The 27,056-nt window shown below is 36.5% G+C and overlaps 2 protein-coding genes across 6 annotated transcripts; both read left to right on the forward strand.

The window, feature by feature from the left end:
* The first annotated feature begins 7,393 nt into the window (after nt 1-7,393).
* LOC115747289 (MADS-box transcription factor 23-like) lies at nt 7,394-26,052 on the forward strand. 3 transcript variants are annotated; one of them, XM_030683382.2, is made up of 9 exons: nt 7,394-7,524; nt 7,667-7,904; nt 8,592-8,670; nt 9,430-9,491; nt 10,825-10,924; nt 11,003-11,044; nt 11,175-11,258; nt 11,767-11,921; nt 12,088-12,295. In XM_030683382.2, the coding sequence occupies exons 2-8, from the start codon at nt 7,723-7,725 to the stop codon at nt 11,917-11,919; spliced, it is 702 nt and encodes a 233-aa protein (XP_030539242.1). In that variant the 5' UTR covers nt 7,394-7,524; nt 7,667-7,722; the 3' UTR covers nt 11,920-11,921; nt 12,088-12,295. The 3 variants fall into 3 exon arrangements, with proteins under 3 accessions (XP_030539242.1, XP_030539241.1, XP_048128715.1); XM_030683381.2 differs by lacking the exon at nt 7,394-7,524 and adding an exon at nt 25,966-26,052 and having other exon boundaries at nt 7,584-7,904; nt 12,088-12,113; XM_048272758.1 differs by lacking the exon at nt 7,394-7,524 and having other exon boundaries at nt 7,584-7,904; nt 11,009-11,044.
* LOC115747290 (MADS-box transcription factor 23-like) lies at nt 7,448-26,050 on the forward strand. Of its 3 annotated transcripts, XM_030683384.2 has the most exons (10): nt 7,448-7,524; nt 7,667-7,716; nt 22,258-22,445; nt 23,044-23,122; nt 24,063-24,124; nt 24,776-24,875; nt 24,969-25,010; nt 25,145-25,228; nt 25,627-25,781; nt 25,938-26,048. In XM_030683384.2, the coding sequence occupies exons 3-9, from the start codon at nt 22,264-22,266 to the stop codon at nt 25,777-25,779; spliced, it is 702 nt and encodes a 233-aa protein (XP_030539244.1). In that variant the 5' UTR covers nt 7,448-7,524; nt 7,667-7,716; nt 22,258-22,263; the 3' UTR covers nt 25,780-25,781; nt 25,938-26,048. The 3 variants fall into 3 exon arrangements, with proteins under 3 accessions (XP_030539244.1, XP_030539245.1, XP_048128716.1); XM_030683385.2 differs by lacking the exon at nt 7,448-7,524 and having other exon boundaries at nt 7,655-7,716; XM_048272759.1 differs by lacking the exons at nt 7,448-7,524; nt 24,969-25,010 and having other exon boundaries at nt 7,655-7,716; nt 25,938-26,050.
* Nucleotides 26,053-27,056: the final 1,004 nt, after the last annotated feature.

The raw sequence follows: 27,056 nt of genomic DNA on the forward strand, positions 1-27,056 counted from the left end.
TCAAATTTAGAGTAGATTTCTTTAAAGCTGAAGTATGGCTGCAAGGAAGATCCAAATCAGTTTAAGTTCTTTCGACTTTCACTTATTAAAGATTTGGTTAGCTATTTTTTTTTTCTAAAACATTTTCTAGCGAGTGATTATCTCTAATGGAAGAAATATTATTTAATCCATGATTCAAGAAGTATGAGATTACTTTGCATTATTTAGGTAAATATGGATAAGAAATACTTCGCAAAAGTTCCAATAGCCTAAAACTCGACGAGAGTCACTTCATTTTAAAAAGAGATGTCCACTTTGGTGTCTACATAATAACTTTCGTTCGAGTTATTTAAGGAATCGAAAAAACATGCAGCTATAAATATTTTCACATGTCTTTTGATGCTATTAACACATCCGAGAGTTCAAAAGGATGAAGTGGCATTCGTGAAATTGAAAATCATCCAACGGTTTGTATGCACAACATGTTCACCTTGATGAAATGATGATTTTCTTGCAAAGCTAGGGTTAGGGTTCATCCGCAATGCAGAAGCCACATGAATCAAGCGAATCCCCCAAGTGTGAACACCAATCGGCTAACGAAATATTAAAATGGAGTCCTGTGTGTGAACACGATATACAATAATCCCAACAGCATCAGGAGCACAAGCTGACCGGGGAGTTGTATATACCAGTTTTGTGCTCTTGATGCTCTACAATATTGTACGGAACTGTCAAAAGTGTCTGCCAGAACTTGACTGGTTTCATCAATTTGATTCTTCGATGTAGCGGAAAGATATGCAGGTGCTGAATTTAATTTCCTCTGCACTTTTTGCTTCTCGAGTGAAACGAAAGTTCAGTGGGATAAAAGGAGTGATTACAATGCCTCGGTGTGGACCCAAACTGCGAAATTTGAAGGATTGACCTACACAGATCAAGTAAATCATTAGTTGAAAAAAAATTTGTTGAAGAATGACAGCATGGTTATATTCTACCCGCAATGTTATGCCCAATCCTTGATGAAGTTCGGGTCTTATTGAATTAATTAGGTTCAATGTACTAGTAGGTATCACGTGATCCGGCGGGTAGACATGCCCATTAGATCATCCTATCATTGACCATACCCTACCCAACCTTTTACTTCAACGGGTTTCACTTTGTCAAGTCGAAGGTTCAGGAAATCCATTTTGCATGATAGAGTCAGCGGATTTTACAAGAGCCGTTGCCTACTTTTTCCAATGCATATTAAGGCTCCATTTATTTCATTAAAAATGAACTATATGGGTAACATTATCCTGAAAATGATTGCTTGTATTGCTTAAAAAAAAAAGAATAAACAAAAAATATTATTATCATTCACGAAAATGTTTAGACATAAATTATTGCCAATGGTAAAGTCCTTTTTCACTAACAAAATAATTTTTAAGAAAAATATTTTCCAGATCAGTCATTTTCCTAGAAACAAACGAATCCTAAAATATGAAAACTTTTTTTGTGCCGGTAAATTTTAATTAGTATTGACAAGCGTCAAATAGTTGTTGGTACAATAAAAAATGATTTGTGATTTTCTCTAGGAAACTTGTTCGCTGTTGCTAACTTATAAAAAAAATTATCGAATAACCAAGTTTTTGATAATTTGCCAAACTTACTAGTGCTTCAAATGTACTAACTCTCATAATAAATTAGCAACCTAAGTTAGAGCGGCTTAATAAATTTTGTCAAAAGGAGTTACCAACTTAACTCAGGTTGCCAATAATTTTCTTTTATCCACGATTTTTTTTTTGTACTTGCCAATTCTTTCAGCAATTCGGTACAAAAAAAATCATCCCTTTTTTTTTTGGGTACCAAACATTAGACTCGTCCTTTTTCATATATGTTAAACAGTTGCATATTATACGAGTGAGGTTTTGGAAGGAAAAGGAAGAACCGGAACGCTTCAAAGTTTCTCAAAACTTCCAACATTTGACTCTTATTGCAAATGAACGATATGCCTAGGTGGATTTATCCTGGTTGAAGCATCTGAAGTAAAACATTTATAAACTGAGTTTTTTCTAACCTTCAACAGAGTATCCCAATACATAAGAGTTTTTAAGACCTCAACCTCGTCAGCTGTCTTTAAATGAAAGCTTTAATTGGAAACTATGCCAGTGCTAGATTCTTATCTGTTTGCACAAGTTAAAGACAATATTATTCACATCCAGAACTAGGCAAAGTATATGCCTTCTTTGATTAAGTGCTTTCATCATTCCATAAGATAGCTCATTCCAATGTTCTATATTTAAACTAAAAAGAACTCAACCGAGGTAAAATAGGCAAACGAAATCTACCATGAATCTTACCATTTCTTGATGTGTAATAATAAATATCGAATAAGTTTGTGATTGAACCATATAGAGACCCATTTAGTTCTTGATAACGGTTTCAATTTCCGTTTTTTAAATAATGAAAACAGACCATCATATATAATTTTCTGATTTTTTATTACTTAAAAACATGTAGTTCTCGAGCATAAAAAGTTTTTAACGGGAATAAAATATGAGAATATTTGTTGTTGTATTGTTTAAAGTTAAGAAGCACATTTGTAACCAAAGGGCCTGTTTGGTAACATTTCTGTTCTTCTCGTTTTCGTTCTCCAAAACAAAAAGAATCATAAACATGTTTGGTTACGCAAATGATTTTGATTTTGATTTTGATTCTGCTTCCAGGAACACTTTTGGACCAAAAATAAGAAACAAAAAAAGTTGATTCTAAAAAAAAAAAGAACACTTTTGAGAATAAAAAAGGCAACGATAGTCTTCTTTCACTTTTGTCTAGCACCCACCAGGTGTGGACCAGGTCAACCTGACTCTATCATGATAATATTTTTTTCATAAAAAATTCCAAAATTAATAAAAAAATAAAAAAAATCAAAAAATGATTCAAAAAATGAAAAATTCATAAATAAAAAAAAAACCTCAAAAAATTAGAAAAAATAAAAAATTCCAAAAAATTCTAAAAAATTAGGAGATGAGTTTTATCAACTGGCCAATCCTATTTTTGATAATTTTTTCTTTCGATTTCTCCCAAATGACCACTTTCCCCTCATGGGCAAATTCTTCCAAAAAATCCCGAAAAGTCCAAAAAAATCTCAAAAAGTAAGAAATGGGTCCATTCAATTGGCCAATCTTATTTTTCGTGATTTTGCCTTTCGATTTTTCCTAAGTCTTGCTTGATTTATTGTCAAAGTATCATGCTGCATCGGCGACCATCCGTATGATATCCAAGGATAAAACTGAGTCATATATGTGGCATGAATGGATTTTATTCATTCTGAATAATAAACGATAATCAGAGTCACCTCTTTCATCATTGGCATATGCATAACCTCAAGAGAAGCATGGGAAAACAACAATTTTAGCGTATTATCCTTCCAAGAAACAAATATGAAGCATCCCTATTTTGGCCAAAAAGATGTTATGGTGCAAGAAAATCACAATTGTGGGGTATAAGGAAAGTCATCAAATGTGATTATATAATTATTTGATTTAAATGACAAATGGAGAAGAGAAATTATTTCCAAAACAGAAATTTTGCATAGTTACCGAACGTGTTTCGATTTTGGGAACAGAAAGTTTCTGCAGTTGTCAAACGCATTTTGATTCTCCGAAACTCATTTAGGGAACATAATAAAAAAAATTAATTTTAATCAGAATCACTTTTTTGGAATAGAAACATTACCAAACATACCCAAAGTAGCCTAGGTTTTTGTTCGAATGAATTAATCTTGAAAATAACTTTTTCCTTTTGGTTTTGTGGTTTGGTAGGTAAAAAAGAAAAAAGAAAGTCGAAAACAGTCTTCACTTGAAAACAATTCTCAATATGTGATTAATGGAGTCTTATGAGGTGTTCTGATTTTTTTATTTCAAAAGACAAAGTAAGATGACACGAAAGGCCTAATGATGGCACAAAGTGAGTGCATCAATGACTAATATTTTGTATGAGATAAATAGTAGAGACAAATAAAGAACCAATGGACCACCCTCTACTAAAAAAACGAGGCAGAAACTTATTATGCCATTTGATAACAACAAGGTTCATCTGATGAGATAGGGCAAAAATTAATTGTAAAATCATACTCGCAGGTTTTATCTAGCCGGGGATGATTTTGCATCCTGCCAATATAACCATACTTTATACTTAAGATTTGGAGTCTTCCTCTCACGTTCTTGCCAAAAGTGTCTTGCCTATTTCTTTTATATTACTTCAAACCAAATGCGGAAAAGCCATCATCTAGGAAAGGCAACTAAAACATCTCTCTCTCACACACAATATATATATATATATATATATATATATGGGTGTGTTTGGATCTATATTATATTTACGTGCTTTGATATCTAATATTATATTGAGTACAGCTGAACGGAAAATCAAATTTCATTGGGTAGTAATGAACGAAGCAATAACTTATGCTTGAAGCAATTCCTCCAATTATTTTCCCCCTATGGCATGACAACCATTTATTCGGATAGTAGTGGGTAAGCATAATGCACATCGGGTTCGCTGAAGTGGTACATGACTTATGGTTCTCCTTTCAATCATTCTTCATGATTTTAAGTATGGACGCCGCCATATATATACGAATTAGTTAAGTTATAATCAACAGTCACATCACATGGGCTTTCAACACAGTTCACGACATTGGCCTATTGTACACTATTACACCTAACATGTAGCTGGTAAAGGTAAGCTCTTTCTTCTAATGGACAATAAGCTTAATGGGTTGAGTTTTTCCTTGAGGAGTATTGTATAGTGACGGTGGGAAGATGTTATCTGGTGGAGAAAGTTGCCAAGGCAAGTTCACAAGTCAAATTAGATTAGGATTCTCTTGTTGACTTAGTGTCCGTTTTGAGTAGTGAGACAAAATAATTTGAAAACTGCATCCTACTTTCCTAAATAACACTCACAGGTTTTATCTAGCCGGGGATGATTTCGCATCCTGCCAATAACCATACTTTATACTTAAGATTTGGAGTCTTCCTCTCACGTTCTTGCGAAAAGTGTCTTGCCGCTCTGGAGACAAAGACAACATCCAACACTCCTATTTCGTTAATATTACTTCAAACCAAATGCGGAAAAGCCTTCATCTAGGAAAGGCAACTTAAGACATCTTATACACACACATGTATTTATGTGGGTGTGTTTGGGATCTATGTTATATTTATGTGCTTTGATATATGATATGTCTATTGAGTACAACTGAATGGAGAATCAAATTTCACTGGGTAGTATTAGACGAAGTAATAACATATGCTTGAAGCAATTCCTCCAATTATTATTCCCCAATGGCATGAGACCATTTATTCAGATAGTGGTGGGTAAGCATCATGCAAATCAAGTCTGCTTAAGTGGTACATGACTTCTGGCTCTCCTTTTGATCATTCTTCATGATTTTAAGTATGCACGCCGCCATATACATACGAATTAGTTAAGTTATAATCAGCAGTCACATCACATGAGTTTTCAACATGGTTCACGATATTGGCCCAATGTACACTATTGCCCCTAAAATGTAGCTGGTAAAGGTATGTTCTTTCTTCTAATGGACAATAAGCTTGACGGGTTGAGTTTTTACTTGAGGAGTATTGTATAGTGACGGTGGGAAGATGTTATCTGGTGGAGAAAGTTGCCAAGGCAAGTTCACAAGTAAAATTAGATTAGGATTCTCTTGTTGACTTAGTGTACGTTTTGGGTAGTGAGACAAAGCAATTTGAAAACTGCATCCTACTTTCCTAAATAACACTAAACACCCCACCCCCAACACCCCACAAAAAAAAAAAAAAAAGGAAGAAGAAGAAGAAGCCAAACCCTAAATAGGAATGAGAAAATAACACATGCTACTAGAGACGGCAGAAGCAGAATATTGACATGTTTGACCCAGGAACACTAAAAGGAAAGGCTTTGATTTCCGCTTACAGTGAATCAAGTAGATGATCAAATATCTCAATAAAAAATGGTTATGTGACTTTTTTTTTTTTAATTTACTATGAGATTAAAGATACATTCTGAGTCTTTACCAAAGAAAAAAAGATACATTCTGAGCCTTAACAAAATTTAAAAAAATAAAAATTATTGGGAATCCACTCCTTCAAGAATTTGTGGCCCACAACATTCTCTTACTCTCATAGTCACCCAAAGATTATTATGCTAGCAAGGCTCATATCCAATTAACTTGACTCATGCAAGCAACGACATGATGCCTCACGCGTCCTGATCCTAGATGCACTCAATGACACTGAAACATAAGTGTATATATTGAACCAAGAATCGAAGATGTTTATGTATTTTTACAACCTCTCAAAGAACTTGCGCTGTCAACATAAAGGTACATACTTTTTCATGCTTATCTAACAACAAATTTCGAGTAGAAGGTGACAGCTAAAGTATGGCTGAAAGAAAGATCTAAATCAGTATATATATGGTTTTTTTTTTTGGTGATTTTCATGTATTAAAGCTATCGGTAGCGATTGATTAGCTTTAATGGGAAAAAAAATTCAATTAGTTTTACTTGATTTGCAGTTAATTAAAGAAGCATATTTTAATCCATGATTTGAGAAGTACAAGTTTTACTCCATTTGCAGTACAAGACTGTGGAAATATGATGTAGAACAAGTAACGCCTTCTTGCAGGACCAAGTTCACACCTCCCCCAAGTAGAATCAACTAATCATTCGGCTTTCCCTTTTCGGGACAAGTAAAGGCCACACCACATTTAAAATCACTTTATCCAATTTAATACCACCAACACCCCAATATAAATAAATATATATCTCTTTTTATATATATATATTTTTTTGAAATGGGAAAAAAGGTCCAGGTTAATGGTATTTTTCTTAATTTATTTTACATGAATCATGTAATTGTTGGCAGGAGCTGGAATTCTCTAATTTGTAGGGGATTTTATTTTTCCTCCTGATTTGTAGAGGATTCTATTTTCCTATTTTGTATAGATTTGGCTTGTTAAAGAAGTCCATTTGATTGTGTATATGTGAGTTTGTACATACTTGACAAAATGAGAAGAAAAAAGGAAAAAAAAAAAAAAGGGAAGAGAGGGGGTGAGGTGTTTGATCGGAAACATAGGCATATTGCCTAGCCTCATTAAATTGTGTGTGTTTTTTTATGTTTTTTTTTATCTATTTTCCAACAGTGATAATGTCAAGGACAATATTCTTACACTAGGGTAAGAGGAGTTTTGTACGTATTAAAACACACAGGTCTCTTTTATCTCTCTCTGTACCATATTCATGGTCAGATCCTCATGCAAAAGCTTAAAAAACAATTGGGCTTCGTGACACCTAATCCCATCTCATCATAAAAAACTGACGAAGATTAGAATAATTTACTTTGCCTTTGTTTTTCTTTTTTATTCCGCTGATTGGGAAGCCCCTTCAAATCGCAGCCTTACCTACGAAGGACTGCACTTTGAAGAGGCCATTTTCAAGACGACCGACGACTTCCTTCAATCTCCCAGCACCATGAACGCCCCCATTTAAGACCTAACCTAGAACTTGTAAGTCCTGCTGCCTTCTTCTCTTTCTTGAAGGTTATACAAGTCTCAAGGGTTTTCAGGGAAACGCTGGTTTTCGGTCGTCGTCGTTCGTTTCGGCGAGCTTCTTTCATCATTTTCTTCTCATCTTTCTGTTGGGAAAAAGGAACCGTCATCCCGTCTGATCTGGAAAGATTTGTTTCCAAGCGGCGAGAAGCGAAGATGGTGAAGGGTAAGATTGCGATCCGGAAGATTAATTGCTCGAAGAGCAGGCAAGTGACTTTCTTCAAGAGGAGGACTGGGCTGCTGAAGAAGGCAAAGGAGCTCTCCATTCTTTGCGACGCTGAAATTGGCGTCATCATCTTCTCCTGCACTGGCAAGCTTTACGACTACGCAAGCACCAGGTCAGCCCTCTCTTTGCACCACCGAGTAAAATTTTCTCTGGTGGCCAATGAAAAGAAGAGAAAGTACATAGACTCTCATATGAAAATCCATTGGTGATCTATATTTCCCTTTTCAGTCCAATTAAATTGAAGCCTCTATTCGAGATCGAGATCCGAAAAGTTCGATCTGGTAGGTGAAAATACATGGACTCTCTCATTTGTTGAATCATTTCAACGAGATTCATTTGTTTTCTGTGAGGAACAGAGCCTGGTTATTTCCAGCAATACCCCGGTGTAATAATATATTCGGGGAAATGTATTTCAAAAGTTGAATTTCATCAATTAGTTTCAATTCTCAATTCGCCTTGGACTGATTATAAGTGCTAGCTAAACTGGGGAATTTTTCACTTTGTCTTAAAATTTAGAAGTTCTCATATCATTCCATACGATTTTTGCAGAAAAAAAAGGACAAATCTTCTGAAAAATTATCACGAAAGTAATCTTTCTTCAAGCTCGATGTCTAGCCTTCTTAGATGACTATTTTAATTGCTCAGAATCTTTTGCTTCCAATCTCATTTACATGCAGGTATTGCACTAACTAGATAATACGAGCAAGTCTAGACAAGAAAACGGCAAGAAATCGGTTCTTACATCCTCATGCAGCATTTGAAAATGTTCATTTTGTTGTTGTTGTTGTTGTCTTTGTAGCATGAATTCAGTTATCGAACGTTATAACAAAATGAAGCAGGATAACCAGCAACAATCTATTACTGCTGCGGCGATCCAGGTAAAAGCCAAAGACCAAGTAAAATCACACATTTACTCACTAACTTGCAATAGCTAATTATTTCTCTTCGAGACACTTCATTTGACACCTACAAACTGAAGCTCTCTTTTGCTTAACTGCATTGGAGGTTCAACTTTAAGCCACGCTTAGCGCTTGCCCATAGAAGTTCATGAACGAACAAGAAGCTCAAGTCGATGATGGAGATGAAATGAACAATTAGTTGAATTGGATTTGCGAAAAGAGGTTATATTGTACCTTTGGAGGTTTAAAATAGCATGTCATGATACATGAATGGTCTTTGTATTTTGCGGGATCACTTTCAATTTTTCTAAAAGTTTAAGGTAATTAATGGAGACATAACTTGATTCGGATCTTCTAGGCATGTGATGTTGGGACTTGGCCTAAGAATCAAGCACTGAAAGTTAGATCTATTAAAGGAAGCAATTTATGACGGTTTCGATATATTTCCTCCATTCCTAATTCAATAAAAAAGATTAACAAACTAATCTATGCCTAAAAAAGGTAGCATAAAGTATGAGAACTTGATTCCAATCCTAGTGAAATTTTGTGCTTACGAGCTCCACAATTTTTTATGTTGCTAATTTCGAAACAAAATGGAGGGAGCTAGATTAGTACTTTCAGAGTGAGAATGCAAATTTTAAGGACTGTAGAGTAATTAAAGTTTAATGCAGCATCCATTGTTTAAAGTTATACTTATTTGCATGAGTCTAATTGTGTGCACTAATTTCACTCCATTAGTTTTTGCAAACGGAGACGGAGAGCTTGAACCAGCAGCTGAGGTGTTTGCAGGAATGCAACAGGTACATTTTTTGCTTGGCACCCTTATTAATTACTTGGTTGCAAGTGAAATTTTCCATCTAACTGAGGATTAATTCAACTTGGAAATGACCGGCATATAGACAGAATTCTCAACAAGCTATACAAGCAAAAGCTTATCTAGTACTGTAGCTTGAAGTAGTTCAATATGTAACTTATGATCACATTTGGAAGAGAAGGAAATCGCAGTAAGACTATGACAGAGTTTCTCTTCTATAAGTACGTATACTTTAAAATAAATGTCTACTTACCATCTTAAAAATTTTCCTTTGAGGCCCGAGTTTATTTTCAAGTATAACGGGAACCAAAGGTGATAAGAGACGTCGTAAATGCATGAAAGGATGACATTGACAATGTTGGCTACATTTGAAGTCTTAAGTAACCGTTAGTGAACATAAAGTTAAAAGTTATGACATTTTTCTTTGTTAAGGTACACAAATGAGTTGTGTAAAGAAAATTCCCATGTCGAAAAATTGGTGTGATATGGAGTTGTTAATATATTCTTGTTGGCCCATGACTCATAAGCTCAAGCTTTTGAGTAAAGGCGAGTCAAGCTAGAGATGTTAGGCTCCTCTTGGTAATCTCCGTGACCAAAGGTAATGGGTTTCTGTTGTGCATTACCAGCAAATGGTATCAAAGCTAATAATTGATTGGTGATCCACTCCCAATGTGTAGTGGTGTTTGGTTAATGTCTAAAGGAAAGAATATGGACAATGATTCAGTCAGGTGGAAGAGAACAAAAGTGAAAGTGGACCTTGTGGTCTAGCAATCAGTCTAGAGAAAGTAACTAGGAATGTAGGTGGGTTTTGTAGATTCAAGTTGAGACATGTTGGTGCAGAAAGAAACCTGGATTATTGGGAATCAAACCTAACATTGAGCACACACGTGGGGCGGGGGGGGAGGGGGAAGAGAATGTTGAGATACATGTTTAACATTCTGAGTGAAGGCAAATCTAATTGAATATGCTGACTGCCTCGGTATCATGTCTCTATTATGCGCTCCCAACATTCCCAACCAGAAGCTCGTTAGAATTATTGTTTTCGATTATTGATATCCTTGATCACAAAGAAATAAGGTGTGATTTTCCTTTCGCATGTGCTTGTTTTCTCGTCTACATATAGGCGCGCGTGTCTATAGAGACATGTTCGCTCTTCGATTGGTATTCCAGAAATGTTGTGTACGAGCAGAAGTAATCAGGTTTGCCAGTGAACTTGAGGTCCGCGCACAATAACAATGCACGTTATTGGAGCATTTCATGAATGTTTGTGAAAGAAAGTTGAGCATCTGCAATAAATTTGACTGTGATCGAGCACACAGGCGACTGATGGGAGAAGAGCTTTCCAAACTAGGTTTGGAGGACTTGAAAAATCTGGAAAACGTCTTGGAAATGGGTTTGAAGAATGTGCGCTCGAGGAAGGTAATATACATGAAAACCCTAAAGATCCTGATTTGCATTCTCACATCACAGATAATGTCTTGTTGTTCATCTGCTTAGGACCAGATTCACATGGAAGAAATGAGGGAGCTAAAGAGAAAGGTTGAACTTGGAAAAACTGTCCTGTCTCTCTCTCTCTCTCTCTCTCTCTCTCTCTCTCTCTCTCTCTCTCATCATCCTAAATTAGAATTGCTTCATCCCTGGACGTAATTGACTTCTCTAGGGGTTACAGGTTGACGACGTCGAACAAGAAAATGTACAGCTGCGGAAGAAGTTGAGAGTAGTAGGTCGTGATCATAGAGAATCGGATGGCGAGGTACATACATTTTCCTGAAGGCCCATAGACCGATCAGGGAATTTTACCTTCACTGCAAAATTTCTGCTTTTGATTTCGAACTATCTGTCGCAAATAGGCAAGTGGCTCCTCTACTTGGGAAAGATTCAAGTCATTATAATCGTTGATTACATGTATTTTCACGTAGCCATATGATTAACAGGTGAGATGTACCCGGGTCAGGGAGAGTTTTTCCCTTAGGTATTGTTTTTTTTTTTTTTTTTGGTCGAATCCCTTAGGTACTGTTAGAGCACAACATTTTTGTCCATGCAAACCGATGATAAGTAGAGTTATCCTTTTGGAAAGAAAAGTGACAATTCATGGAGATCACACAGCAAGAAGTTTTTTTTCCCTCAAAAAAGGGCTTTCAAACTCGTAAGATAAGTTTTCGCCATGTAGAGTTTTATGTTGTTTCATTGTAATTGTTGAACATTTGGACTCGATACTTTTCCTGACTCATCGACACTTCAAATTGGTTCGTGTGTCTCAGTTTTTTGCAGAAACTAGTTGTAATAAAGAAAGGAGCAAGATGAGTTCTCAAGCAATCCCGTACGAAGATGACATGCCTGAACGTATCGTTCTGCAACTAAGCTTGCAACCAAAGCCCTATCTTTTGGATGTGCAAAAAGCTGCAAGTGGATAACGGTAAGCATTTCGCGTCGCCTGCCTAATAGATTTCGAGAAAAGAAATTTGGGTTTTTCCATATGGGTACGATTCATATTCAATATTACTCTAATTCCATTATCAACCACTAAAAATATCAATCGTAACCTGCGAGTTCAATTCATTATTTGCTACATTTGATGGCAGATTGCTATGGCCGTCGAGGAATGTCGACATGCTTCTCAATAAATGAATTCCTTTGACGGTGTATTTACTAATAAAGTTGGATTGATACGGTGTAGAATTACATTTTTCACAGACGATAGTATACCTATGTTGGAGCCCCCTATGTCCGACAAGAATTGATATATTCTATGAGATTGATAATTTTGATCTAATTGGGTTGGTTGAAGCACTATGTTAGCCACTATATAACATGAGAAAACAGATAGCAAGGGACGAAAATGTAGAACATGTTAGAGTTTTCCTAATTTGGGCTTATATTAATTGAGATTGCAATCTACCGTTTTACAAGATTAATCTATCGTTTACGAATTGATCTAATAAGGTAAGATATAAGGATTCTTAACCAGTTCAATATGAGCCTAAGTAATGTGAGCCTAGTTCGACTCGGCCCATAATGAGATGATCCAGCTAAAAACTCTATAAATAGCGTTACAGTTCCTCCTCTAGCCCTAACTATATAGAAACCACCTCACATAAGGAAACGAGAGAATAGTGAGGGGCGACTCATCAAGCCAATTATATGAAGGGTAATAGAGAAGAAGAACTGGAGCTCGGATCATCGTGATTCCGCCTAAAGCAATATGGATTCAAAATTAGGTGCTCAAACTCTTTTCTTTCTCCGTACAAAGTTCTATTTCTAGCTATGGTGATCTAGGGATTGCCGTCGTAAGGTTTGTAGCAGCTAACAGAACAAACTTGGCATAACAGCTTAAAAAAGAATTGTTACTCATTATCTAAAGCAAAGAAACCCCAGAAAGAACAGGATCGAATAACGGAAACAGGATCCGAGTATAAAAACAAGCAGATCTTATTATTCCTGGCTACTTAATTTCATTTGAGAACTGCAATTTGCTTCCTCACGAAAAAGAAGAACAGAAAACGACCAAGGACACGGTATTTTTTTTTTTTTTTGGGTCAAACCAAGGACATGGTATGGCTTTTTAGAATCGAGCCTGTTTTTGACAGTCCTTGAAGCTCTTCAAAGCAAGAAAAGATGGACGAAGAGTGTGGTTGGGATGCTTGCAGGACGGACGTCGCGAATCAAACAAAAGACCGAAAAAAATCACGATCAAGAAATGAGAATCGCTCCTCCATTCAACTGCTTCGTAACTGAGGTTGGGATGCTTGTCGGAAGCGAGAAATCAACAGCAAAAGACACTGCGAAAACCGACCTCGGTTGGATGGCGGAAGCCAAAAACAAGAGACGATAAAAAAGATCGATTTCCGATCTTCTGATACTCATCATCCACCCATTTTCTTCGTTACCCATCCTAAAGAAAGAAACAGAGAAGAAGATGAAGAAGGAAACTCGTAGATAATCAGGAACAAATCCTGGACAAAGGTAAATGGTGATGAAAGATCGCAGAAACAAGATGGTCAGGTTCATGCGCTCTTACCCTTGGTGAAGAGAGGCCATTCGGCAATCTCCTCGGCACTGAAACACACCCCCAACTTAGAACGCAAAGGAGAAGACGAAGCTCGATCGCCTCCTCTGCTTTCGTCGAAGGTTAAAAGAGTGGTCGTGTGGAGAAGACGTGCCTCCGGAGAGAGACAGAGAAGAAAACATCTCAGGAACATGCAATGGATAGTCGCATTTAATTCAATTTAATTTAATTTAATCAGATATTTCCATGACGGCTCCGATTCCCTGCCCAAGGAACCACATGAATTCGGTGCGACCGCCAATCAGATCCATCAATATTCCAGGGCTTAGTTTGACGTATAATCCATGGCACCAGCGCATAATGCCAAGAATTTATTTAAGGCTGATTAAGCACGTGTTAAGTAATGCACCGACAAACCAACAAAATGAATGAAATGACAAAGAGTTAACTCCCCTTAAATAATCAGCATTCACATTGGTACTGTGTCATTAATTAATGCATGATTAGTGAAATACTGTACAAATGTGTCCACACTTGGTTTTGGATTTTATACGAGCCTCCTATTGTCGCGACTTGGATTTCTTCGAGAATTTGTAGCGATCACGTTGCGCTCCTTGAATGATTTGCTAGAGGTACGTGGATTGGAGGATTTTATTGACGAGTGACCTTATTGATTTGTCATGTACATTCTAATTTGGTGCACCCAAGCCAGTGGCAGTACTACATGCGTGCACATTTTATTAGAAGTCTCTTTCCTGTACTATAGTCTATGAGGCCACCTTCTAATTTGTCATAAAATTCATGTAGATACCCAATTAGATAGATACGGAATGCTTTGCTGTTTTTTGCTTTCTGTCTATTCTTGGTACTTGTTTAATGTTGTTGTGGTGGGTACTTCTTTAATTCTTCTTAAGCTTACGACCATGGCTCAAGGTGAACAATAATTTACATTATTTAGTGTTTTCCCCCCATGAGAACAATGCAATAATCTTTGTCTTCATTCATGGATTCTCTCTGCTCTAACTCGTACTTTATTGTCTGCAAATGAATGGATGTCATCGGATGCTAGTGATGGACTTTATAATTGTTTCTTGATGTGATCCGCACCTACTAAATCATTTTTATATCATATTCCTTTTTTTTTCATTAAAGTACGTGATTAGCTTTTTCTACCGTTTACTTTAATTTGATTTGTCAAGCTATGATAGCGGGACACCATGACGATCACAATAAGTTTATAACAGTTGCAACTAGTTACTCTATAATATAATAATTTCATTCGTACGAGGTTTTACAAAAGTTATGTGTACATCATTTTCAATGCGTAGATGAATCCAAAAAAGTTGTACAAGAACAGATGGCCTTATTTATTGTCTGGAATCTGAGTTGCTCTTTCTCTCCGATCTCTAATTGTTCATTAGTTCATCAGATCAAAAGCATTTGGGCATTGTCTTTGGATGAGATAGTTGTTCATACACTAATAAATGATCGATGTATGGATTCTTGAGAAAAGAGGAGTTAGTAGTAAAAATTCCTTGGACCATCCGAATTCCACGAGGGAATAGAAACTTAGGTTTACATGGGATCTCATCTGAATGGCCAATCTATCCTCCCGAGAAGAGATTTGATTTCTAACCCGGTTCGAATAGGCAAAGTATGTGATGCTGACGTGTCTTGAATGATCCACATCTCAAGGTTAAGCACCAACATACAAGTACCATAATGTGCCTCTACATGGGCGTCTAGCAACCATGTGTATAAGAGTTAAACCTCATGCTCCACTGCTTGTGTGGGATCCGTTAATTCCTTTGATTGAAATGCGCTCACCATCATCTCCTAGATCTGTCGTTGCTCTGTGGGCCGCGCACACGATATAACTGATCGAGAGTCGATACTTGTTAATTTGATTATTTTGATTTGAGTTTTTTAAGGAACCGACAAAGCGGGCGGCTATAAATATTTGCACATGTCTTTGCCGGTCTATGCCAAAGAAGTGATGAACGCCCTTTCTATGTCTTTGATGGAACTAACAAATCAGAGAGTTAAACGGATAAAGTGGCATCCACAAAATTGAAAATCATTCAACGTTTAAAAAAAAAAAACAACCCCATTACCTTGAGGAAATAGGCAATAATGAACAATAATAAATTTTCAATTTTAAGTACAATGAATTTACCTTCAAACCCACACAAAAAGTGAGAGGCGCTATTATATTTCAGGTTTTATTTGTTTCACGTAAAATAAATAATTCAGAAAATATTTTTCTACAAAATGATTGCTCATATCTCTTAAAATAATTAGCCAATGAACATTATTTTCGTTATCAATAACAATTTATGACTTAACATTACATGAATGATGACTTTTTTTTTATTAAATTATTTTTGTAAGCGATACAAGTGACCATTTTTAGAATTTTTTTTCAAATTATTCATTTTTCGCGAAACAAATGGAGCTTAAAATAACATGTTTTTTACGCAACATATCATCTCAACATCAACTTAGTGGAAATTTATGGTAAGCGCAGAACTTAAACGTTGCAAAAGTTTAGCGATTTTGTAGCAAAGCTAGGGTTCATCCGCCATGCATAAGACATGATTCAGATGAAAAGATCTTTCAAAATAATTGAATTTCCAAGTGTGAACACCGATTTGTGATGAGATGTTAAAATTCGGACACCGGGTGTGAACACGCTATATTAAATTCCCGACAGTACAAGCTGACCAGGGAATTGTATCTGCCCATTTTTGTGTTCTCGATGCGCTACAGCATTGTATGAACCGTCAAAAGTGTCGTTCTTGCAAAAAATTTGGACTTGAATATGTTTGTACAGTTTGGTTTCATCGATTAATCCTTAGGTGGCAGAAATATATGCCGGTGCTTAATTTGTTCTCCACTGCACTTTTTTTTTCTTCTCGGATGAACCGAAAGTTTAGTGGGATAAAAGGAGTGATCACAGTACCTTATTATGGAGTCTATGGACCCAAAAATGGAATGAAACAAGAAAAAAAAAATGAAGAATTGATGTGCATACATCAAGTAAATCGAATTAGATGGCGTTGTTTTGTTATACGAAAGTTGCGACAATCCTCGATCGGTGAAATTCTAGTCTAAATGAATTCACCACGTTAAATGGTGTACTAGCAAGTATCATGTGATCGGATGAGTAGATAAGTTTGTGAATGACCACTGCCTCTGCCCAACCTTGTACGTCTATGAGTTTCAGGCTCCGTTTGTTTTGCAGAAATTATGTGATTTGAAAATAATTTTTCTAAAAATGATTGTTTGCATGTATTGCTTGAAATAATTAGTTAATGAAAAATATTTTCATTATCAACCACAATTGGTGTCTAAATATTTGCGTAGACGATGAAAATATTTTTTGTTCATTCGTTCTTATAAGCTATATAAGTGATTATTTTTGGAAAATGACTTTCAAATCACCTATTTTCCACGAAATAAACGGAGCAGTAAAATTAAAGGTTCGAAATATTCAAATTGCATTATGCAAAAAGCGGGTTCCAAAAGAGCCTTCCTCCGAGTTTTCCACGCAGATTTCTACTGTTATGATCTTCAAGATTTTATTCGCAAAACTTATTGATGCTTTGAATGCACTCACTTTTATATGAAATTATCAACCGAAATTTGAGCGGCTTTTTAAACTTTGTCCAAATATATTACCAACCTAGCTGAGACACGGGTAATTTTTTTGTCCTATTTTACACTTACCAATTCTTTGTCAATTTTAATCCTAACCACTAACATATGATGGGTGATCATGCAAATGCGTAAGCAACAAAGTAATGCTCAATAATCAAAATGGTAAATAAATTAATCTTCTCGCAACGAGGTTCCTGCAAAGTTAGACTTAAGAGGTAAACAAGCAATGATATGATGCATGAAGATGCATGCATTATGATTATGATGCAAGACTAACTAGCATGTAACCTAAACTAATTTTTTCTGGTGTTCTCTCATTTAATAAACATAGCAATCAACCCGTAAAGTTCTAGATGGACTAAAACACGTACATCGATAAATTAAAATATTAGATGACATGCATGAATTTGAGTTAAACATGGGATTATCCTAAATGCGTTCTATATGAGTTGAAGGAAGAAAATCACTTCCCAAAGACGTGCAACGTGCGACATGATTATCATAGAACTAATCATGAATAAACTTTATAGTTAAGAGCAATCAATGTGAAATATAGATGCAATATTTGTTGAGATTTTCTTAGACGAGGTAGAAATAGAAAACTGCCTAAATCTACATGATCACTTAAATTAACTAGAAAATAATATATATCACTTCCTAGTCGTGCTCTAAATAAGATTAATGGTTTCGTAAATTACTACGTGATTCCTAATGCTATGAAATTCTAAATCAGGAAAACATGCATGAATGCAAATCAAAGTTCTAGATGCAATGCAATTTTTCGTATTTTTGTTTAAGTGATGCACCAAATCAAATGACATGTATACTCTAGAGTTCTACATGTTTAATGGTCCGATCTCAACGAACTAATTGAGCGATTTTAATAATTACTAAAGTCATAATGATATTATCAAATATTAATTCATGATGTACAAAAAAGAAAAGATTTAATTAGGTGTCCAATCTTCCGGCTCAAAGATTATATTCCCCAATTAATATATCGTCAACAAAGTTATGCAAGGGGATATATGTTAGGTAGTCTATTCAAAGATCCCATGTTCCAAAATAGGAAAGTAATCTAAATTGCAAATCAAGTTACCTAATTTCACCTCATGCGAGATTGCAGAGTGGACCGGCGACCGACGAATAGCGGGGTCATCGGGTTAGCAGTGCCGACGACGGGCTAGCACAACATTGGGTGAGCAGCGGCAACTGACAAGGATTAACAATAGGGACATTGACGAGCAAGGATTAGCAATGACAAGATCAAGTGAGCAGGATCAGCGATAGGACTAGCAGCACTAGAGGACTAGTAGCAACCCGGTCAGAGAGAATAGGGCCGGCAGCAGTGACAACTTCAGGTGATCAGAAACGAGCAAATGTTGAATAAACCTTCAAAGGAGCCGCGAGCATTGCTCAAACCACCAGGGTCGAGCCCTTGCCCAGGCTTTTGAAACTAAGATTTTTTTTTTTTTCTTGTTTTGATGGTTTGGTAGGCAAAAGAAGAAGTTTAAACCAGTATTCACTTGAAAACAAATTTCAAAACTAAAAGTTGACCCGTTATTTTCATGTGGAACAGGCCCACTCAAAACTAAGTTGCCGAGAGATGGCGGGAAACAACGTAAGATGACACGAGTGGCCTCATGATGGCACAAAGTAAGTGCGCTAATGTCGAATGCTATGAATGACATAACAGTAGAGACAAACAAGGTACTAATGGACCACCCGCTAGTGAAAAACGGGTCAGAAAGTTATTATACCACTTTATAACAGAAGGTTCATCTGAGAAGATAGAGCAGAAATCTATTGTAAAATAATAGCCGCAGGTTTTATCTAGTAAGGCATGACTGGAATCTTGCCCTCCCGTTCTTGCCAAAAAGTGTCTTGCCACTCAGGAGACTAAGAGAGCACCCACTCTCCTCTTTCTTTTTAATTACTTCAGACCAAATGTGGAAAAGCCTTCACCTCGGAAAGGTAACTTGCAATGATATCATAAAATATATGTCGAGTACAGGAGAATGGAGAATCAAATTTCATCAGGCATTATCGAACGCATCAATAATACATGCTTAAAGTAATTTCTAATATTCTTTTCCCGATGCATGCATGACAACTGTCGATTTGGAAAGTGGTGGGCAAGTTATTAGAGTTATCCTAACGTGGACTTATATTAATTCAGATTATAATTACCGTTTTACATGATTAATTTACCGTTTACGGGAGTGGTCTAATAAGGTAAGATATAATGATTCTTAACCAGTCTAATACGAACTTGACATTATGTGGGTCGAGTTGAGCTCGGCCCGTGATGAGAGGAGCCCATTTGGAAACTCTATAAATAGCATTTTAGTCCTTCCTCTAATCCTAACGAACTCATAACAACCTCACGTATAGAACGCATGTAGATTAGCGTCGTTGATGGGCTATCTTATTAAGCCGGGGATACAGAGGGTCATAGAGGAAAAGACTTTCGCATTGGATCGTCGTTATTTCGCATTGGATCATCGGTATTTCGCATGAAGAACAATAGATATCAAATCAGGTGCACAAATTCCTTTAAATCATTATAGTATTTTTAGATTCTAACTATGTTGATCCTGAGATTGTCGTCTTAAGGTTTATAGCAGTTTACACAAGCATCATGCATATCACATCCTGTCAAGTGGTATATGACAACTTGTTGCCCTCATGATTGTAAATATCGACACCACTATATACATATGAATATCTTAAGTTGTAACTGGCAGTCACATCACATGAGCTTTGACACGGTTCGCGACATTGACCCAATATATACTATTACACCTAACATATAGCTTGTAAAATTGAACTCTTTGTTTCTTAGACAAGAAGCCCGAGGGATTGAGTTTTTCTTACGAGTGTCGTACAGTGAAGGTGGGAAGATGTTATCTGGTGTAGAAGTGGGGAGGGCAAGTTCACCAGTCAAATTAGACTACGACTCCTTTTTTTTTTTTTTTTTTGGGTGACTAAGTGTCCACTTTGAGCAGTGAGACGAGAAATTTGGAAACTCAATTCTAATTTCTTAAAAATTGTTGGGGTGTGGTTCATACTTTTGTGCGATAGGAAAGCACGTGGGTTCTTTAAGCCCGTAATTTTTCATTAGTTTTTGAACTTGAGCTCATAAATTGCTATTGCTATATAAACTATTTTTTGCTTGTAATTGAGTTATGTAACGAGAGGTGCGATGTGATAAATATAGTGGAATCATTTGCTCGATGTAGGCCTAATTTAAGGGTGAATCAGGATAAAATTTCATGTCTCAATTTTATCTTTTTCTCTCATTTTACTTCGATGTGATTATGTGACGATCCTAATAAAACCCACCCCTCCCCCACCGCCCCCCTCCCCCCTCCAAAAAAAAAAAAAAAAAAAGCAAAACCCTAAATAGGAAAGACAACATAATACATGCTAGAAGTTCTATAGACGCCAGAATCAAAGTGTTTCTATGTCCAAGTCCCTTAAGAATTATAACCGTTAAAGGGAATTCCATTCAATTAAAGGGAAGTAGGTGAAAGTGGGCTGCCTGAGGTTTGCCTTTTGTGTGATTACCTATATGCACTATCTTGAATCAAGAATTGAAGATATTGACATAATATTTACAACCTCATCAAAATTTGTGCAGTCAGCATAAAGTTATGTAACTTGGATATTTCTCTTGTCATATGCTTTTCATGATCATCTAACGTCAAATGTAGAGTAGATCTCTATAAAGCTGGTGTTTGACCCAAATTAATACATATTCTTTCAATTTTCATGTGTGAAAAATCTTGTTAGCAAGTTGATGAATTCTGATGGCAGAAAAGACTTCCATTAGTTTCCTTCGCAATTAATCAAACATATAACTAATGCAAGATTATTATTTTTGGTCGGTACTAATGCAAGATTTTTGAGAAGTGCAAGATTAATAATTAATGTTCACACCATGTATAGTACAAGATTTGGAAGATATGGTGCAGAGCAAGCAATGTCGTCTTGCAGAACCAAGTTCACACCTCCCCCATGTAGAACCAACTAATCACTAAGCCTTCCCTTCTTGGGACTAGTGATAGCCACGCAACTGTTAAAATCACTGTACCAGTTTAATACTTACTTTTTCCCGTGGCCACATTATGGATTGCACAATTTTTTTTTATTGGATAAGTAAATATCCAATGATAATAGAACATATGATCGGAAACTTGTCCAGCTGCAACTCCATCAAATGTTCACTTAAAAAAAAAAATTGCCCAGACCTAATGCGTTTTCATGATCATTTATATGAAGCAAATGCTAAAAAGAGGTGTCCAAGACAATATGCTTATATTTATTAGAGGTGTGATTCATACTTCCCATTAACAGGAAGGCACAATAGTACTGCTATATATACTCTTTTTCGCTTGTAATTGAGTGACGTAATAATAAATGCGATGTGCTAAATATAGTGGAATCATTTGCTAGACGTAGGGTGAATCGGGATAAAATTTCGTGTCTCGACTTTCTTTCTTACTTTTATACTTTACTTCGCGGTGATTGTGCACCAAATCCTAGTAACATTGGGGGCAAGTGGATCTTTGTTGACATAAAAAATGGACCCCTCTCTTTATCTATCTCTGCACCTTCTTAATGTTTTAATTTCATTCAAAAGCCTCGGAACGATGGGCTTTGTGATCCGATACGTAAACCCATCACATTAAAAAAATAATACTTCACCACATTAAAATAATTTACTTTGCCTTTGTTTCTTCCCCCTCATCGCAACCCTTCAAATCGCAGCCTTACCTACGAAGAACTGCAGTTTGAGAAGCTATTTTCAAGACGACCGACGACTTTCTACAGTCTTCCATCCCAAGGAAGGCCCTCCATTTAAGACCTAATCAAGAGCATGTAAGTCCTACCGATCTTTATCCGTCGTCTTCTTCCACTTCTTGAAGTTTATAAAGCACAAGGGTTTTCAGTGAAAACACCGTTCTTGGTCGTCATCGTTCGTTCCAGCCACTTTCTTCCATCATTTCTCGCTCATCTTGTCCTTGAAAAGATAACCATCATCCCTTCTGATCCAGAAAGATTTGTGTACAAGTGGCCAGAGGCGAAGATGGTGAAGGGGAAGATCGCGATCCGAAAGATTAATTGCTCGAAGAGCAGGCAAGTGACTTTCTTCAAGAGAAGGACTGGCCTGATGAAGAAGGCGAAGGAGCTCTCAATTCTTTGTGACGCTGAAATCGGTGTCATTATCTTCTCTTGCACTGGCAAGCTCTATGACTATGCGAGCACCAGGTCAGCTCTCTCTCTCCATCAACAAATACACTCCTTTTGGTGCCCAGTAAAACGAAAAGGAAATATGTAGCAAATTTCGGTAGAAAAAAAATTTGGACATTTGGAATACATAGTTGATCTATATTTCCCTTTTTAATCCACTTGATTACAGCCTCTAGTCGAGATCAAGATCAAAATAATTCGATCTCGGGGTTTAAAATGTACAGACTCTATCATCTATTCAATTATTTCAACGAGTTTTGCTTTTTTCTATGAAAAAGTAGAGCTGGGTGATTTTCAGTAATATTCCGTTGTAACAAAATATGGGGGGAAAAGTATTTCAAAAGTTGAATTTCATCAATTAATTTCGAACATCAGTTTACCTTGGACTAATTAATATTGCTTAGGCGAAACCGAGGTAATTTTAATTTACAAAAGTAATATTTCTTCAAGCTCGACATCTAGTCTTTGAAAGCTGACTCCTTCAATTGGTCAGAATCTGTTTGCTTACAATCTAAATTGAGATGCGGGCATTGCCATAACTTAATAATCTGCGTGAAATCTGCTCTTGCAATTTCACGCGGCATTTGAGAATGTTCATTTTTGTGTTGACTGGTAGCATGAAGTCAGTTATCGAACGTTATAACAAAATGAAGCAGGAGAACCAGCAACAACCTCTTATTGCTACGGAGATCCAGGTAAATGCCCAAAGACCAAGCAAATCCACACATGCATTATTTCTTTTGTTGACACTCCATTTGACATCGACAAACTAAAGCTCTCTTCATGCCAAACGCTTGCACATGTAGGAATTCACGAAAGAACAAGAAAATTCGAATTAGTGTTGGAGAAGACCCAAAAAAACTAGCTGAAATAGGTTTTCCAAAGAGATCTTCTTCTTCTTCTTCTTCTTCTTCTTCTTCTTCTTCTTCTTCTTCTTCTTCTTCTTCTTCTTCTTGTAAATCCAAAGCTTTAAAGTAGAGTATTGTGAGACATGTATGGTGTTTGCATTCGTTGTGAGATCACTGTCAATCCTTCTAAAGTTTAAGGTAACTAATAGAGGCGTGATTTGATTCAGATTTTCTAGGCACGTGCTTGTGGACTTTGCCAACGATTAAAGCACTCAATTTAATGACTATCCTGATATATTTGACTAGATCTAATACCTCCACCTCCGATACCATATAAAAGTTTCTATGGGGCACTACCATCCATATGAAAACTTATAATCGACGTATAGGTAGAGCATGGTGCAAGAATATAAGGTGGATGGAGCTTATAAATGAGAAATGAGATGTTAATCTTAACGCACCACCACTTAGTGCAAATAGAATGAGGATTTGTAGATGAAGAATTTAAATTTAAAAAAAAAAAAAAAGATCAAGGTAATCTATGCCAAAAAAGGGAGCATAAAGTAAAAGAACTTGTGGAATTTTGTGCTCCTCTCTCAATAACTCAAATCTTAAACTAGTAGACAGATGTGTACCTCGTGTAAATTAATGTTTAAAACGCTTTCAAAGTCTCTCTTCCACCAATTTTTATGTGACAAATTTCCAAACAAGAGGGAGCAGCATCCATATGTAAAAGTCATACTTTTTTGCATGAGTCTAATTGTGTGCACCAATTGGACTCCATTAGTTTTTGCAAAAGGAGGCTGAGAGCTTGAAGCAACAGCTGAAGTGTCTGCAGGAATGCAACAGGTACATCTTTTGCTTTACCCCATCATTAGTTACTTGGTAACAAGTTGCATTTTCCAACAGACTGGGATTCGTTCAACTTGGAGATGACCGGCATACAGTAAGAACTCCAAATGCTACGAGTAATTTAATATGTAATTTTGATCACACTTGGAAGTGAAGGAAATCATAGTAAGACAACCTTTGATAGAGATTCGCATATATACATGCGAAAGCTTTATATTAAATGTTGACAAACAATCGTAAATTTTTTTTCGTGGCCCCAAATCTACTTTGAAGTATAATTAAAAAAAAAAGGGCGGATGCCATTGACATTGACGATGTTGGCTAGATTTGTAGTCTTAAGTAACCATTGTGGAACATGCAGTTGACAAATATGAACTTGTCCCAACCGGAGGCTCAGTATATTAGAACTCTTGTTTCAGTCTGTTGACGTCATGATTTTAGTATCCTAAGGGTGAGGGTTTTCCTTTTGCACAAAATAGGTGGGTACTTTGTAGTCTGAAATATCATGTACGAAAGAAACAAAGCAAGTTTGCTAGTGAAATTTGAGGTCCCTGGCACGAAAACAATGCATGTGATTAGAGTATTTCATGAATGTTTGTCAAAAGATTTGAGTATTTGCAATTAATTTGACTGTGATCGAGCACACAGGCGACTGATGGGAAAAGAGCTTTCCAAGCTAAGTTTGGAGGACTTGAAACAGTTGGAAAATATCTTGGAAATGGGCTTGAAGAATATCCGCTCGAGGAAGGTAATACCCATGAAGACCCTATCTTTTATATGCAAGAAAGATCCCGATTTGTGTTATCATATTAAAATACTTTCTTACTGTTCATCTACATAGGACCAGAGTTTCATGGAAGAAATGAGGGAGCTAAAGCGAAAGGTTTGACATGGAGTCTCTCTCTCTCTCTCTCTCTCTCTCTCTCTCTCTCTCTCTCTCTCTCTCTCTCTCTCTCTCTCTCTCTCTCTCATTATCCTAAATGCTTCATCGCTGTACATAAATGATTTCTTGTGCAGGTTGATGACGTTGAACAAGAAAATGTAGAATTGCGGAAGAAATTGAGAGTCAAAAGTGGTGATTATATTGAATTCAAGGGGGAGGTACATACATTTTCCTGAAAGCCTTTGGACCAATCCGAGAATTGTTTACCTTCACTGCGAATTTTCTTTGTTTACACCAGACATTTCATCATGCACATGAGTCATCATAGAGGACCATGTTCGAACTAGTTGTCACATAATAGACAAGTCACTCCTCAACATGGGAAGGACTTGCTTGGACTCGAGTACACGATAACCGTTGATTAGTGGTTTGGATTAATAAGGACTGTCATGTCTCTACAAATGCCTAGAAGTTTTTTTCTTGAGAAAAGATTTCCAAACTCCTAAGATAGGGTTTCACCATGTTGGAATCATTTTGTTTTCTTGTAATTGTTGAACATTGGGGCTCGATAGTCTTCCCAACTGACCAGTACCTCAAATTGGTTCCTCTGTCTCAGTTTTCTGCAGAAACTAGTTGGAGTAAAGAAATGAGCCAGATGAGTGCTCAAGCAATACCGGATAAAGATGACATCCCTGAGCGTATCCTTCTCCAATTAAGCTTGCAACCAAAGCCCTATCTTTTGGATGCGCAAAAAATTGCAAGCGGCTAACGGTAAGCCCTTTGCTTTGCCTAATAGGTTTTGGAGAAATTGCTTCTTCTTATAGATACCATTCATATTCCATGTTGATCTTTGTTCCATTATGAACCGCAGACCTTTTTGATTGAAAACTGCATGATCAATTCATTGTTTGTTGAATTTGATGGCAGATGGTTACGACCATCGGGGAACTTCGGAGATATGCGTCTTGATAAATGAATTCCTACGACAATGTACTTGATGTAAAAAAGAGGATCCATACGGTGTAGAATTACAAACAACGTATAGCCTTTGAATGCATTTGACCTTAGAATCAACTAGAGTCTTAGACCAATGCCAATTGAAATGAACTGTTTTTTTGAATTTGTTCTCCCACATGTACTTGCTCAATAAATGTGACTACTATATAATAAATGTTGAATATCGTTTATATCGTTGTGTTGAGCGAAACTCAAAAGACAAGCAGTATAGTATCCACCAGGTGCATTTTCAAGCCTTGCACCTTAATTGTTGGAAAGGTGTATCTATTGTGGAACCCCACCTGATCCAACAACCAAGTGTGTGAGGTATGTAAAGGCACTGAAATTGATTAAGCTATCTAAAATATGTCCCAGCTACATATTTGACATGAAACGACTTTGCCAATTCCATTCGCAAGCTTCTCGATCTTGCTTTGATTGAGTTTTGGCTTTTGACCCTGCGAATGCATAAAATATGCTTCAAAACTTTTCATTCTTGGACCATTGTGAGGAAATTGTCCTTGCGAAGAAAGATGATTGTTGTTGGAATGCTTTCTGCTCCTCAAATTATTACTCTAGCCGAAGAAATTCGTCCCTTATGGAATTGCTAAGGAACTTTTATTTGTTAGTGAAGTCTTAAAACTATGTAGTTGCGAAATCAGGTCAGAGAAGGTTGGCATAGGAGACATTGACATGGATGTAGTGAATGAATCATGTTGATCAACCAGCCATTAAAACAAAGGAATTATTCCTTTTTGTTTGGGGACATCTGATTTGTAGATAGCTGATTAAAATATTTTCAAAAGCTCCTAGATACTCATGAAAAGAAGAAAAATCATCTCTACAACATTTTTGGAATTTGTAGAAAAATTAAAACTTCGCGTTCCTTGAATACGTCGGTGAAAATGCTTTGTATTGCTAACCACACCTAGACAGATGTCTTCAAGTCTTCTACTCGAGCAAGAACTTCTTCTGAGAGTGTTGCAATGATCCATCACCGCGGAGAGTGATCTGCCCTTCTCTATTGTATAAACTCTGGATTTGCACTTC

The sequence above is a fragment of the Rhodamnia argentea genome, chromosome 11 (genome assembly GCF_020921035.1).
Source record: "Rhodamnia argentea isolate NSW1041297 chromosome 11, ASM2092103v1, whole genome shotgun sequence".
Classification (NCBI taxonomy): domain Eukaryota; kingdom Viridiplantae; phylum Streptophyta; class Magnoliopsida; order Myrtales; family Myrtaceae; genus Rhodamnia; species Rhodamnia argentea.